The 16,576-nt window shown below is 20.5% G+C and overlaps 1 protein-coding gene across 3 annotated transcripts; it reads left to right on the top strand.

Moving 5' to 3' along the window:
- The first annotated feature begins 4,156 nt into the window (after positions 1 to 4,156).
- LOC122509583 (ETS-related transcription factor Elf-5-like) lies at positions 4,157 to 13,173 on the top strand. Of its 3 annotated transcripts, none has more exons than XM_043623752.1 (8): positions 4,157 to 4,306; positions 5,401 to 5,771; positions 8,438 to 8,567; positions 8,968 to 9,222; positions 9,860 to 9,925; positions 11,492 to 11,572; positions 12,443 to 12,638; positions 13,053 to 13,173. In XM_043623752.1, exons 2-8 carry the CDS (start codon positions 5,730 to 5,732, stop codon positions 13,162 to 13,164), a joined length of 882 nt encoding a protein of 293 aa, XP_043479687.1. In that variant the 5' UTR covers positions 4,157 to 4,306; positions 5,401 to 5,729; the 3' UTR covers positions 13,165 to 13,173. The 3 variants fall into 3 exon arrangements, with proteins under 3 accessions (XP_043479687.1, XP_043479688.1, XP_043479686.1); XM_043623753.1 differs by having other exon boundaries at positions 4,208 to 4,383; positions 11,498 to 11,572; XM_043623751.1 differs by having other exon boundaries at positions 4,216 to 4,383.
- The last annotated feature ends 3,403 nt before the right edge of the window (positions 13,174 to 16,576 follow it).

Raw genomic sequence — 16,576 nt, 5'->3', positions numbered from 1 at the left:
AAATTTTATACAGAATTTGAAAAAAAATTGAATTTTTTCGTGAAATTTTATTGAAAATAATTGAATTTTTGCAAAGATTATATACTATTTCAAAAAATAATTGAATTGTTTCAAAGGATTTTTAGAAAATAAGAAAATAAAATTTAATTTGTTCCTGAAATTTTATTAAAATTTTGTTAAAAATAATTGAATTTTTACAAAATATTTTACTACTTACAAAAATAATAATTGAATTCTTCCGAAAAATGCTATTATTTATGATGAATTTTATATACACGATTCAAAATTTCGAAATAATTTTCAAAAAGTTTTCCAAAAAAAAAAAAAAATTTTTTAAAAAATGAAAAAAAAAATTTGTTTGTTTTAATTACATAAAATTACACTATATTATACAGTATTTATTTATAATAGACATAGTGAAAAGATTTCATATATTTACGTCCTTCAATTAAAAATAACAAGTCATAAAAATTTTCCTCAATGTAATCTTTATCACCTGTAACATTGTAAATAACACTGCACTTTGTAGATTTAGAAATAAGATATAATTTTTTTTTTCATATGCTTTGGAATAATGAACTGTGTGAGTATACCAGGAAAGATGTTGTATACAGAAAAAAAATGATTTTTTAATTCTAGGATAATTTGATGAATGGAAAATATATCCTATATATATTTTTTATATTATTATATGATTTTGCAAAATTATGAAAGCAGAGGGAAATATACGTGAACTTGAATCTTCATTGCGTAATTTATGTTATAAATGTGATAACATGTGAAATTTTTTTTTATAATCCTAATCAAAAGTATTTTACATTTACATCCATAAAAAAAGGGGATAAACCGATTTAAATTTTTACATTTTTACAATGTTATTGAAAATTTTTTTTTTATTTTTTTTTCTATTTCAAAAATTTAATTAAAATTCTTCGCAAGAATTCTTATATTTTTCATAAACAATAAAATTCTTCGCAGAAATTCAATTATTTTCAAAAAAATTTTAATAAAATTTCACAAAAGTAGATCCTAATGTTAATAATAATAAAAATATTAATTAATTAATGGTAATAATAATTGTTTTCAGTTTTTATTTAATTTTAATTAAAATATTTCATTTTGATAAAAATATGAAAAAATTAATTGTTATATATTTTAATGCATATTTGAGTGACATGAAGGGCAATAATTGCAAGACGCAATTATTTTCCGGCGACTTTAATGAGAATTCTACTTATTTATGACGTTCTAAGTTTGATAAGATATTAATGATATAAAAAGATAATAATTAAGATTGTTTTAGCCTTTATCTCTGAGTTCATCTTTCACTCTTTTATTTTTAGTTTAGAAAACGAAACAATTTTTTTTTTTTTTTTTTTTTTTTTGCAAAACAATAATAATGAAGAATAATTGTAAAATATAAATTTCGTATAATACGAAAAAGTAAATTACGTGCGTGCTAATGTATTCAATATTTGTTTTGGGATCTGCATGATCCCATTAAGGGAAAATGAATTTAAAAAAAAAATTAGTCAATTTATAAATTTTTAACCGTAAATTTTGACAAAACTTCAAAGAAAAAATCTTCAGATCAAATAAAAATTGTTTTTTTTAAAAACTTCGGCTAAATATTTTGTTTAAATAATATTCCACTAAATTTTTATTTTAATATTATTTAAACACAATAAAAAATAAATTAATATTTTCGGCAAATTTAAAATTCGGCTCAATTAAAATTGAACGAAATAAAAATTGTTTTTTTAAGAAAAACAAGTTTTCAATCAAAAATAATTTTGTTATTAAAATAATATTCTGATATTAAGAATTCGTCAAAATTAATATTATGCCAAATAAAAATTCGGCAACATTAATATTATGTCAAATTAAAATTCAGCGAAATAGATTTTTAAATTATTTAATGTTTTTACAGTGAATATCCATTAAAAATTCTCTTTTACATAGAAAAATTCAGCTTAATAAAAATTTTGTTGAAATTAAAAAAATTTATTTGACTAAATTTAAATTCGGCTAAGTTAATATTCGTCTAAATTTAAATTCAGCGAAATAAAAATTACTTTTTAACATGAATATCCAATAAAAATACTGTTTTACAAAAAAAAATTCGGCTCAAAAAACATTTAAGTTGAAACATTTGAATAAAAAAAATTCGGCTACATTAATATTCAGCTAAATAAAAATGTTTTTTTAGCGAAAAAAATCTTTAAATCAGATAAAAATTGTTTCTTTTTACAACTTCGTCTAAATATGTGTTTAAATATATAATATTTAAATAAATAAAAATTCGGCTAATTTAATATTCGACAAATAAAAAATTCGGCTAAATTAATATTCTGAAAATTTAAAATTCGGTTAAATTAAAATTAGTTGAAAAAAAAATTGTTTCTTTAACAAGAAAATTTTTAATCTAAACAATTCTGTTTTATAAAAATTCGGCTTAATAAGAATTGGATAAGTATTTCCTGTGACAATTTGAATCAAATTCGTAGAAAAAAAATCAATTTTAAAATTATTCCGCAATGTTAAAAAATGAAAATTTTCTTTATAAGAAATTAAAAATTTTTGCACTAAAAAAAAAATGATTTCTTACGAAAAGTCGTCGAACAGAAGAAATAAAATTTACAAATCGATTAAAAAAAACTGAATGTATTGCAAATTATTTTTTTAAAATTAATATTCAACTTTTTTTTTTTAGTAAAAAGAAACAACGCATTTAATATCTTATCACTTTCAAATGCGAACAACCGGATTAAAAATGATTAAATTACTCAGAAACAAATCATTTTCAGAATTTGTTGCTACACTAAAAGTTTATTGAAATAAATTATCTCTCGGCACTTTTAAAATTGAGAACAAAAAATATACAGGAAGGAAATAATTTTTTCACCACTTTTTAATTTTATATAAATAAAAAAAAGAGAATTATTTTTTTCTCTACTTTTTAATTTTCTAAATTTTAAAAAAAGGAAAAAAAAAATTTTTCTCTACTTTTCAATTTTTTTGTTTAATAATTTTTACATTTTTCTTTAAATCAAATAAAAATTATGTTTTTTAAAAATTCGGCTCAATGGTTTGTATTTTATAAAATTCAATCAAGATAAATCGAGTAAATTAAAATTTAATTTAAAATTAATTGAAATCAATTAAAGAATTTTGTTTTTTATAAAATTCGGCTCAATAAAAATTCGGTCACGATAAATCGAGTAAATTAAAATTTAATTTAAAATTAAATTAGAAACAAAGAATTTTATGTTTTTTAAAATTCGGCCGAGTTAAATCTAGACAATTAAAATTAAATTAAAATCAATTAAAAAATGTTTTTTAAATTCGGCTCAATAAAAATTTGGTCAAGTTAAATCGAGTCAATTAAAATTTAATTAAATTAAATTCAATTAAAGAATTTTGTTTTTATAAAATTTGGCTCAATAAAAATTCGGTCAAGTTAAATCGAAGCAATGAAAATTAAATTTACATTAAATTAAAATAAATTATAAATAAAAATAAATTTAAAAAACTCATCGAGTCAACTCAATTCGTAAATTAAGAAACAAAATTGAATAAAAAAACAAAAATTAAATCAATTATTAAAAAAAATAAAAAATAAATTAAATGAGACAAGAAAAAATAAATAAAAGAAAAAAAATGAAAGAATTGGAATAAAATTAATTTTATTAAAAATTACTTATAATAAATTAATTATATTTAATTTACAGAGAAAAAGAATTGAATAATAATAGAAAGAAAAGAAAAGAAATAAATTAGAAAAAAATTAATTTTTAAAAAATTCTTCTTTTATTGTTAAAAATAAATGGAACTTCATTTTTTTTTTAACTGCTTAATTTGAATGTGAGGCTTTTTTTATGCTCAGCACACACCTGTGAATACAGAAAATGAAAAAAAAAGAAAAAGGAGAATCGCATTTACTCGGTCAGCGCACACACAGTGATAGCCAAGTGGCTTTGAATGTGTTACTAAAAATAAAATTAAAACTTGTTATCGTGCGTCAGTAGAGACGTATTTTGGTGGGGATTTGATCTGACTGATTGGATATGAAGTTCGAGAAGAGGGAAATCCCCAAGTGGGTAAATATATATACACACGTATATGTACACACGTCACAAATACACATGAAATTATTTTAAAACCAATACAAACAAAAATCTATGAGGAAAGTCTCCTCGCGGATGACGTTGAACTTATTCAGACAGTTTTTGCGATTAAAACATCCAGTTTGCGAGCAAACTTTATTTTACAAACTTGTCGGAGTCGATTTCTCATCGCGCAAAAGGTTTATACGCGTGTTTCACGTTTTTTTTCTGTTCAACAATTATTATTAGTGAATTTTGCGCAACAACAACAAAATTTGTAATTAAAAATTAATAATTAAAAATTAATGTTTAAAAATTAATAATTAAAAATTAATAATTAAAAATTAATAGTTAAAAATTAATAATTAAAAATTAATAATTAAAAATTAATCATTCAAACAAAAATTAAAACCAAATTGAAAAAAAGAAATAATTAGAAAAATAAAATTTACTGACTCGGAATGATCGTTAAATTCAATGTTTTATTAAAAAATTAGAAAAATAGTTTAAGAAAATAATTTTACAACAAAAAATACAAAAAATAACAAACAAAAAATGTAAATGAAAATAATTTTTAAAAAAATTTTAAAGAAATAAAAAAAGTAAAATAAAAATAAAATAGAAAACCTTACAAATAATTAAAAATACTTTAAAAAACTAAAAAAAAAAGTATGTAATTCAACAGATACTTTAACAACAAAAAGGAAATAATTTTAAACATAAATTAAAAAATACTTACAAAACTAAAAGGAAATAATTATAAAAATATATACTTTAAAACAAAAAGAATATTATTTATATTGTTCATTAAATAAATTTAAATAAATTAAACAAATTTAAATAAATTTAAAAAATACTTCACAAAAATAAAAGAAAATTTTAAAAATAATTTACACAAAGAAGAAAAATAAATTTCTACAAATAAAAGAAAATTGAAAAACTAAATTAACAAAAAAAAGAAAGTAATGCACAAAAATAGAAAATAATTTACGAAAATAAAAGAAAATTTAAAAATTAATTTACAAAAATAAAAGAAATTTTAAAAAGTAATTTTTACAAAAATTATTAACAAAAACAATCAGAAAATAATTTAAAATATTCAATAGAGAATAAATTTGCAAAATACTCAAATAATTTTCAAATATACTTGAAAGAATTCAAAAAGGAAATTTTGAGAATAGAATAATTTAAACAATGTTTTTAAAAAATAATTTTTCTAAAAAATTGACAAATTAGTGAATAAATATAATAATTGTAATTTTATATAATTATATAATATAATATAATTTTTCAGTGTTCTTCATCTTACCAACTGGAGAAAATTATTTATTTAATATAAATATAAAAATATGTGGAGATAATTTTTTTCGTTTCGGCGTAAAGATGACGTAAAATTTCGCCTTTATTTTGAAATGGACCAAATATAAAGGTTTTTTTTTTCGTTATTATACTTATTTTGAAACTTTGGTTTCATTATAATTACATTTATATTTGATAAACATTAACAGTGTGTGTTATATATTTAATCATCGTCTGTGAAGAAATTTGAAACTTTTGTTTACAAATATTAAAGAGTGATTTATTTTTCTACATTATATACAATATATATACATATATTCAAATATGGATCCGTACATGGATTATCAAAAAAGTGAAATTTCCGATGTAAGTTTATATTCAAATATTATTATTAATCATAAGTTTTATTATTTTATTATTATAAGTTTTCAAAATTAATTATTATTTTCTAGATTTGTTTATTAACTAGTTTTTAAATAGCTTTAAAAAAATTAGAAAATTTATTTACCCCCGGGAGGAATCGAACATCTCAAAAGTCCCAAGTTCTTTACAACAAAACCCCTTTAATGCCCGCGGCTATCGTCCACATTGTTTCTTTATTACTAATAAATATAATTAAATATTATAATATAAATAAATGTAATATAAAAGTATTACTAATAATAAAAATAAAACTAAAATACTTTTTATAAAAATCTATCATTTTTTAAAAAATCTTTTTTCTATATAGTATACTATAATTTTATTTTTATAACAAAAAGAATAAAAAAAACAAAGAATAGTTATTTTATCATTTTTATACTTAATTAATTTTAGAATTGTTATTTTTAAATTAATAAAAAACTATAAAATAATAAAAATTGTTTTACGCCCCCCCCCCCCACTCCACTCCTAGAAGTGTGATGTAGTTTGTGAACGACCCTTTAAAATAATTACAATAATATTTATTACTATTATAATTTTATTAATTAAAAGATGAAATATTATCAAATAAAAATAAAGAAATATATTTTATAATTTACTATTATTATTAAAAGTCGTTCACAAACTGCGTCACATTTCTAGGGGTGGGGGGAGGGGTCAAGCTAAATTTGAAGAAATGTGGAAAAAATTTTATTTTGTATGTAAAAAATGTGACAAAATAATAATTTTATTATTATTAATAATAATAAAAATTATAAAATAAATTAATAAATATAAATTAAAAAAAAATTATAAAATAAATTAATAAACATAAATTAAAAAATAATAATTTTGTTATTATTAATAATGAGGAATCTTTCAACTCAGTGTTTTATATAATATTTTAACTAAGACGACCGAGCGATAAATTTAAATATTTATTATTATTATTACAAATTATTCTGATCTTGAACTACTTTTTTATTTTATTTAATTTTCTTTTAATGAATAATAATATTATTATTTATCATTTTAATATTCATTTACAAATCTTCAAAATTATTATTTTTCTTATTTTATGTAATTTTTTATTATTAAAAATATTGTAGTTTTAATAAATTATAGTAAAAGATTAACAAGTACATAGATTAATTAATCATGATATCATATATTAAGTAATTTTGTCTTACTGTATAATAAAATGTAATGGAAATACTCATTTTATAAATTTTTATAATAAATTAATAATTCTGTCATAAATTTTTTTTATTGTCTTCTAATCAATAGAAATAATGATTTTTTTAATTTACTTTTTGCATTTTTTCAAATAGTTCAATTATTATTATTGTTTCTTTTCTTGTATTACAAAGTTTTCTTTTTTTTGAAAGATGAAAAATTTTATTTAATAAATAAATTTTGTGTATTTTAAGGGTTTATTTTATATTTTAAGGCTCTTGTCCATACATGTTTATTTTTAAATAAATAACTTTAAAAAAATTAAAATAATAATATAAAATGAGATTTTAAAAAAAAATTTAATTTATTTATTTATTAATAGTTACAGGACCTTATAGAAAATTATAATAGAAGGTAATGATATTTTTAATAACAATTATATAAAAGAGAGAAAATTTATTTTCCTTAAATTGTGGCAATTATACCTTTTTTGTGTTAAAATATTGAAAAAATTTGCTACTTTATTTACAAATGTATGTATAGGTATATAGGTACAATATTATCCTTGAGTGTAAGTTGGAATACAATTTCAGATAAGGTTTCAAAATATTTGTCACTGTAAATGTATGCCAAAACCTTGAGCTTTGTTTTGTTCACAAACTTGTAATTTTCTTTTTTTTTCTGGTGTGAATTTCTTTTATTTTATAAATATATAAAAAAAGACAAAATATAATTTAAAATATAACAAACAATTATCACTTTCGTTTTGCCAGTTTTGATGATTTTGAATGATTATCATTATTAAATTATTTACTACTATTTTTATAACATTTTTTTTTATTTATTTATTTATAAATGGGACAATCCCTTTCATACTTGCTTATAATTATTAATTATAAGGATAAATTATAATTATATAAAATAAATGTAGGTTTATCTTAAAAAAAAAACCTTTCACATCTTTTCCATAATTATTAATATTAACATTATTGTTAATTATTAAATAGTTTAATACTATTAATACTTTTATTTTAAATTTTATTAACATTAATAATTTTATTATATTGTTATTATTGTAAATAATCCATTATCCAAATTTCATAAAGATCTATCAATTTTAAAAAATGTCCTTCATTTTGAATTTTTAAAATTTAACTTCAAATTCGTAATCAGGGACCCCAAAAACCCTAGGCACCCTAGGTTATAAAGTTTTATAATAAATTATCAATTTTTTAAAAATATATCCGCCATATTGGATCCGCCATGTTGAATTTTGAAAATCTGACAGTACCAAATTTCGTACAAATCCATCAATGTAAAAAAAATGCTTATATCTCATCAAAAATTCGCCATGTTTTTTGTGGTTAGAAAAAATCCTGACGTGATTTTTTTTTATAAATCTTGCATATTATATTTTATTCATGAAGTAAGAAAAAAAATTATTTTTTTTCTAGAATTATTATGGTGCATTAAATGATGAGGAAGGCGATCATTTATTATTAGATATGGATTCAATTTCCACTCAAAAAACAAATTCACTTGTTGCAAGACTACAAGAAACTTCTAGGAAAAAGTGTACATTAGGTAAAGTAAAATAAAATTTTACACATTTCTTTTCTATTTCTAATAATTAATTATTAAATTTTCATTAATTTTTTTTTTTTTAATTCACTTGGAAAAATATTTGAAATTTTTTTTTTAATAATTTAAAATTTTTTACCCCCCTGTCTGTCGTTTTTTCTCAATAACGGTCAAAATTGAGTACAGGCACAGGGTTGATTAAACCTGTTTAATCTTAAGTTTAATCTTAAGATTCTTTAAAAATTCAAAAAAATTCAAAATCAAAAAGCCAAAATAATTCAAAATCAAAAAATTTTTAAATAATTCAAAATCAAAAAATGGATAATAAATGAAAATGAAAAAAATGGAAAATAATTGAAAATGAAATAAATGAAATTTTTTAAAATAATGGTAATTTTGAAAGGTGAAGAAAAGGAGGAATCTGATGGTGCGGGATGGTCGGAAAAACCGATCAAGGACTGGTGTCAAGAGGAGACGATAAATTGGCTAATATCGGCGGCTTCCCATATGGGCCAATCCTATAGTTCGATACAACACAGTTTGGCAATTCCGGGCAAAGATCTCATCACCCTCACAAGAAATGATTTCATCGCTCACGACTCAATTTACGGCGAGCGTCTTTATGATCTTCTTCATTCGCAAAGAAATTCAAATCTAAGTAAGTAGACATTAAAAAATTATTATTAAAATAAATAATTATTTTAATAAAAATATAATAATATAATCACTATATTCTATTATACTTTATAATAAGAAATATATTATATAATAATAATAATAAAATACAAATAATGTCTTATCGAAGAAAGGTATACACCTAAGATGCAAAAAATTTGAGGTTATGTTTACAGTTTTTTAAATGACAATACACAAAAAATTAACTTTTAATTTAATTATGATAGAAATGAAATAAACATAACCTTAAAATTATTTGCTTCTTAGGTACCTTTCTTCAAAGTGTGCCACGCATATATAATTATAATATAATTAAATATACAATTAAAAAAAATTAACATTCGCAAAAATAAGTATAATTTCTTAAACACCGTTTTGGCGTTTTTTTAAAAAATATCAAATTGATACTAAAGTGGATCAAATTGATGACAAAAATTTGGATCAATTTTTTTTTATCCACATTTTTGGTCTCAATTCGTTCCAATTTGATACTTTTAAGTTAGCAGGAAGAACACTCTTATAAAAAAAATTGTTTTTCATCTATTCACTTGCATCTGCGTTTAAATAATTATTTTATTTATTCAAAATTTTAATCATCACACGGATTTCTCAATTTTCAGACTTTGACGCCTTTCCAAGACAATCTGAAGACGAAAGCGCAACGATGAGTTCAACTAATGCATCCGGTAGAGATTTTTTATTTCATTTTACCACTAGACAAAAAACAATTATCAATATTTACTTGAAAATAACTTTAATAAATAGAAATTTAATAAACAGTTTTCCATTGAATACAAAAGGGAAATATTGAATTTCAAAGTAGAAATAATGTTTTTACATTAAACAGTATTTCATATTGGATTAGAAAAAAAAAATAAAAAAAACATGTCAGAAGAAGCGAATTATTAAATAATTGCGCTGATAACTATTTAATTCTAAATCATTTCTGAAGAATTTATAGTTATTAGGTATTAATATAAACTGTAATTATTATTATTTTAATAATAAACTAGAAATAATAAATAATAATTTTCTTACTACAATAAAAAAAAAAAGAATTAATTTGATTCAAATAACCGAATACTTGCCTATTATCAAATAAATATTTACTTGAATCAAATATTTATTTCAATCAAATTTTTTTCAGTTTACTAATTAATAATAATTTATTTTTTAATGTGGAATAATAATTTATTTTCTAATTATGTAGAATAATAATAATAATAATAATAATAATAATAATAATAATAATAATAATAATAATAATAATAATAAAATAATAATAATAATAATAATAATAATAATAATAATAATAATAATACAATAAAAATAATACCTAATAATTAAAATTTAATATTTAAAAAAAATTATAATTAGCTTTGTTGTAATAATAATATAAATAGAGAAATGTCAATAAATTAATTATAAAATGTTATAATAATATTTTACGTTGTGAGTAAAAAAAAAGTTTCTTTTCGCATAAAAAAACAAGTTTATTTCAATACTTTTTAACATTTGCATTTATCTGCACTAATTGTCTGTAGAAGGTTCGTTAATTGGTCTGTCCATTATTATTTCCACACAAGGCGATTGTTTAAACAATTATAACAGTTGCATTTCAATTTTCCATAGACCATTTTATTTATTACTCATTTCATAAATACTTATTGTTTTCAATTTTTTTTAATTTTAATATGTTTACATAATTCTTTTAAAAAATTAATTTAAAAAAAATTTTTCTTTATCTCTTAAAATTCTTTAATATTCTGTTTTCTAAATTTAAATAATTCTCTTATTAAATTCAAAATATTGTTTTTATTAAATTTCAAATATTTTCAAATATTTTAAATATTCTTTTTTTTTATTCAATTTTAAATGTTCTTTTATTATTAAATTTTAAATATTCTTTTTATCACATTTTAAATATTATTTTAAATATTACATTTAAAATATTTTTTTGTATTTTATTATAATTATTTTCTTTAAATTACATTTTAATTTACCAACGTTTTTTTTTTAATCTTGGTTATGTTTGACGTATTTCCAAGAATGAAAAATATTTTTTATTTTATTTTTTCTTCACTTTGAAATTATATGAAGAAAAAAATATATTAATTTCAATTTCTACTGATAGAAAATAAAGAGATAAAAATATGTGCAGAAGATTTCTTTTTTTTTCGTAAATAATAATAATAATTAAAAATTGTTTAAAAAATGTCAAATTCATTTTAACAGAATTTCGTTATTTTTAGATGCAGAATCGGAAAATAGTATAGAAATCTCCACAAAACGTTCACCTGGAAGGCCCAGACTATTAAAAACCAAAAAACCATGTAAGAAAAATGAAAAAAAAACAAAATTTTTACTAACAATGTTTTTTTCAACAAATTTTACAATATTTTTCTTTATTTATATTTTGTAGACAAATGGAAATTTTTTTTTTTTTATAGTTTCATTTCACTTATTTTTACTTTATTTTATTTTAAATTATGAATTATATAAAACTGTTTACGTTCCATTTACTTTTTTTTCTACTTTATTTCGTAGTTTTAAATTTAAAAAAATTTCATATTTATTTATTTTTCCTTTTTTATAAACATTTCTAATAATTCTAATATTTTTATAATTAATTTTAGTATTTTTTTTTAAAGTATAAAATAACTTTTAATAACACTTGACATTATAAATTCATTTGGTTAATATTAAAAATACAACATTTAACCCTTTAGGTCACAAGTTTCAAGCAAATCCAATGAATTTTTTTAAAAAGTGTCCGCCATATTGGATCCGCCATTTTGAATTTTTAAAATCTGACTTCATATTCGTAATAAATGACCCCGAAAACCCCTGAGTTACAAGTTTTATGGTAATCCCATCTATTTCAAATTTTTACGTCCGACATATTGGATCCGCCATTTTGAATTTTTAAAATCTGACTTTAAATTCGTAAAATCAACACTAAATGCGTTAAATAGTGTATATTTCAAAGAATAATCGTTTCTCTAAAAACACGTGACTCAAAGGGTTAAACAATTCCAATTTTTCAAATTTTTAGTACAATTTCGACATTTCGAAACAAAAAATAAATTTTACTTACCTTTTATTTTCAATTATTTAAAGGAATCTCTTTTTTTGTCTCTGAAAATTATTTATCTTTTCGATCCTAATAATAAAAAGTATTATTAATTTTTGTTTTTAAACAGCCGGAAGTCAAGGAAAACTTTGGGAATTTATTAGAGATCTTTTAAGAAACAGAAAAACGTGTCCAAGTCTTATTTGCTGGGAGGATTATTCCCAGGCGAAATTTCGATTTGTAAGAAGTGACGAAGTCGCAAAACTTTGGGGATCACGTAAAGGAAACACAAAAATGACTTACGAAAAACTTAGCAGAGCCATGAGGTAATTAAAAATTTTTAATTTTAAATTATTTTTTTCTTTTTCTAATTATAGTCTCTTAATTTCAGTACAATTCTTTTATTGTAATGAAATTATTTAAATTGCTTTTTGATAATTCGCACTTTAAATTTTTCTTGTTAATTCGATTTTTTATCAATTTGAAAGGTACCTAAAAGCTTAAAATTTTAGGTTATGTTTACAATTTTTTGAGTTAAAATACAAAAAGAAAATTAATTACTACTGCAAATTATTGAAGTTCAAGTCTTCATTGGATCAAAAATATTTAATAAAAACTGGTTTCAAATTTAAATAATCAAACGAAAACTATTAATCAACATAAATCTAATACAAACATAACCTACAAAATCGTTTGCTTCATTTTCTTGGGAATATGAATAAATAATAATTTTTTTTCAGGTATTACTACAAAAGGAAAATATTCCTTCCAGTTTTGGGAAGACGACTAGTTTATCAATTTGGACCCAACGCCACTGGATGGCAAACGGATAATCCAAATTTTCGTTATTAAAAACAAAGTGAAAAAAAATGGGAAATTTAATTTTTTCATGATTTGTACTTAATTTTCGAGAAGAATGAAACATATGAGCAATTCCACGGGAAGTGATCTGAAGAATTTTCGATGATTTTAGCAATATTAATAATACTTACTGAATTTGTTCCCTCATATACATGGAATAAAAATGTATAAAAGTTTTTTCAAAATTTTCAAAATTTTTTGAGTTACCGCTTACTCAAAATTTTGGTCGGTTTTTCAAAAAAGGCACATAACTTTTTTCTTTGTTAACCGATTAAGATAATTTTTTTTGGAAAATACTCATAATAAGAAGCACTTTAAAGAAAAAAATAAAAAGAAAAAAAAAAATTTTTTTTTGCCCGAAAAAATTTTAAAAAAATTTTTTGAATCAAAATTTTGAAAAAAATACCTCTTCGATTTGAAATTTTTTTTTTTGTAGTTATTGTCTATAAAGTCAAGAATCCTTCCTATAAATTTAATTATGGGACAACAATAACTTTACGAGAAAAAAAATAAAATGTCCAGCGCGGCATGCCGGGACTCGTGCATGTATTCGCTTATGGCGGCGCAAGTATCGTTCCAAATCACTCTACAAGTCACAATTTTTTGCCAAAACGATTTTTCTTTTTTTCTAAATCTTCGTAATTAAGTCTTCTATCGATCTCTCGAGCCCGGTTTTGAAATTTTGTTTTTAAACATTTTTTTAATAACAATAAATTTTAAAAAAATCATAAAATCGTAAACTATATTTTTTTCAGCTTCAATCATTCAGAAAATTAATCAAAAAACCTATTAAAAGAATGTTTGAGTGTTTCTGATGTATAACAAAAGTATACCAATTTATTAAATTGTTTAAACAATTAATTGTTATTTCTTTCCTAAACTGTACTTAGGGTTAGAAACTTCTAGTTTTTTTTAATTGTGCATTTTTTTTTTTGTTTAAACAATTTATTTTTTGTAAAGTTTTCAATTTACTGAACTTAAAACTAGAAACTTATTATTTAATTTATAGTTTTCTATTTTTTAATGAATTGTACTTTGAAAAAACTAGAAACTTTAGCCTTAAGTGCAATTTATAAAAAAATGGCAACAATTCATTGGCTAAACAGTTTTATAATAAATAATTTTTTCTTTCTTATCATCAGTAGATGTTTTACTCATGAAAAATTGTAACAATAGAGAAAAAACTAGAAATTTCTAACCTTAAGTACAGTTTAGGAAAGAAATAACAATTAATTGTTTAAACAATTTAATAAATTGGTATACTTTTGTTATACATCAGAAACACTCAAACATTCTTTTAATAGGTTTTTTGATTAATTTTCTGAATGATTGAAGCTGAAAAAAATATAGTTTACGATTTTATGATTTTTTTAAAATTTATTGTTATTAAAAAAATGTTTAAAAACAAAATTTCAAAACCGGGCTCGAGAGATCGATAGAAGACTTAATTACGAAGATTTAGAAAAAAAGAAAAATCGTTTTGGCAAAAAATTGTGACTTGTAGAGTGATTTGGAACGATACTTGCGCCGCCATAAGCGAATACATGCACGAGTCCCGGCATGCCGCGCTGGACATTTTATTTTTTTTCTCGTAAAGTTATTGTTGTCCCATAATTAAATTTATAGGAAGGATTCTTGACTTTATAGACAATAACTACAAAAAAAAAAATTTCAAATCGAAGAGGTATTTTTTTCAAAATTTTGATTCAAAAAATTTTTTTAAAATTTTTTCGGGCAAAAAAAAATTTTTTTTTTTCTTTTTATTTTTTTCTTTAAAGTGCTTCTTATTATGAGTATTTTCCAAAAAAAATTATCTTAATCGGTTAACAAAGAAAAAAGTTATGTGCCTTTTTTGAAAAACCGACCAAAATTTTGAGTAAGCGGTAACTCAAAAAATTTTGAAAATTTTGAAAAAACTTTTATACATTTTTATTCCATGTATATGAGGGAACAAATTCAGTAAGTATTATTAATATTGCTAAAATCATCGAAAATTCTTCAGATCACTTCCCGTGGAATTGCTCATATGCCTTATATTTTATGATATTGTAAATAGTTTATATATTTTCAATAAAGAGTTATATTACAACAATTTATTTCATTTTGTAAATTTGTAAAGCTCGCTTTCTATAATTCTAAAGCGGAATTCATTTTAAATGTATACAATATATTATTTATTAAAGCTTTTTATTTTATAAAGAATGAAAATTGCTTTCTAATAAAGCAATTTTTATTCTGCCTGAGTTTACAAAAAAAAAAAAATCATCAATATTTGTAAATTAGCAAACTTTCAATTCATTCCATTTTTTAAATTCTCAATTATAGAAAATAATTCTGATTTTGTTAAATAACAATTTTTACAAATTTCAGTGAAATTTCCAATAAAATTTTTAAAAAAAATTGTTTTTTTTATTTTCTTTTATCTTCAATTTCCTTAAAATTGAGGGCTATTATCAACTCGGTAGAAAAAGACAGAAAGTTTCTAACGTTCCTTCTTCTTTCCTTGTCTAATAACGCCTGCGCAGTGATGGTTAATAAAAATTTACTTTTTAAGAAAATAAAAATTTTTTTTTTAAATTTAAAATATTTAAAAAATTAAACACAAAATTTAGAATATTAAAAAAATTAAACAAAACACCTAAAATATTAAAAAAATTAAACATAAAACTGAAAATATTTAAAAAATTAAACATAAAATTTAAAATATTTAAAAAATTTAACGTAAAATTTAAAATATTTAAAAAATTAAACATAAAATTTTGAGGTTAGAAATAAATATACGCAAGGTGCCAATGCGCAAGCGTTATTAGACAAGGAAAGAAGAGGGGAACGATAGAGTTGATTCGCTTTTACTCCCTCTCTTGCTAACTCTGTATTTCTTATATTTAAACAAATTTTTAATTCTCCAATAAGAAAAAATTGAAAGTTGTCATTTCTTAAAATAATTCTGTAAATTTTCTGACAAATTTTTAAAGGAAAATATTTTCATATTTTCATACTTTCGGATATTATTTTCTATATTACTTCTACTCGACTTCTACGAAGTAAGTGTTACATTAACGATATGTTTCGATTGAAGTTTAAATCATTCATATTTATTATTTTTTTTTTAAATTCTTTCACGATTTACAAAATAAATTATTATTTATCAACTGATTTTAATTTGTCAGCAAATTTTTATTTAACAATCTTTTTCTTTTTATTATTTTATTTTAAGCGTGAAATTCTAACCGCTATTTTTTTCAACTAGATTTGAAGACTTAGTAATTCGGATTCTTATAGTAGTATAGGTGACACAAAAAAAGCTCACTTTCAGCTTAGGTGTCAATAATAATTTTTTAAACTTTTAACACTATTTATAAAGTCGGAGATTGCTACTAAATTTCTATATCACAGTAGAATC

This window comes from Leptopilina heterotoma, unplaced genomic scaffold, assembly GCF_015476425.1.
Source record: "Leptopilina heterotoma isolate Lh14 unplaced genomic scaffold, ASM1547642v1 Lhet_61, whole genome shotgun sequence".
Lineage (NCBI taxonomy): Eukaryota > Metazoa > Arthropoda > Insecta > Hymenoptera > Figitidae > Leptopilina > Leptopilina heterotoma.
This window is presented reverse-complemented; position numbering and strand designations above follow the sequence as displayed.

Excerpts from the sequence above, each read along its gene's own strand:
- LOC122509583 (XM_043623752.1), top strand. The coding sequence starts at position 5,730 with ATGGATCCGTACATGGATTATCAAAAAAGTGAAATTTCCGAT. Across the intron at positions 9,223-9,859 it reads GCAAAGAAATTCAAATCTAA|ACTTTGACGCCTTTCCAAGA; the intron begins GTAAGTAGACAT and ends CTCAATTTTCAG. Across the intron at positions 11,573-12,442 it reads ATTAAAAACCAAAAAACCAT|CCGGAAGTCAAGGAAAACTT; the intron begins GTAAGAAAAATG and ends GTTTTTAAACAG.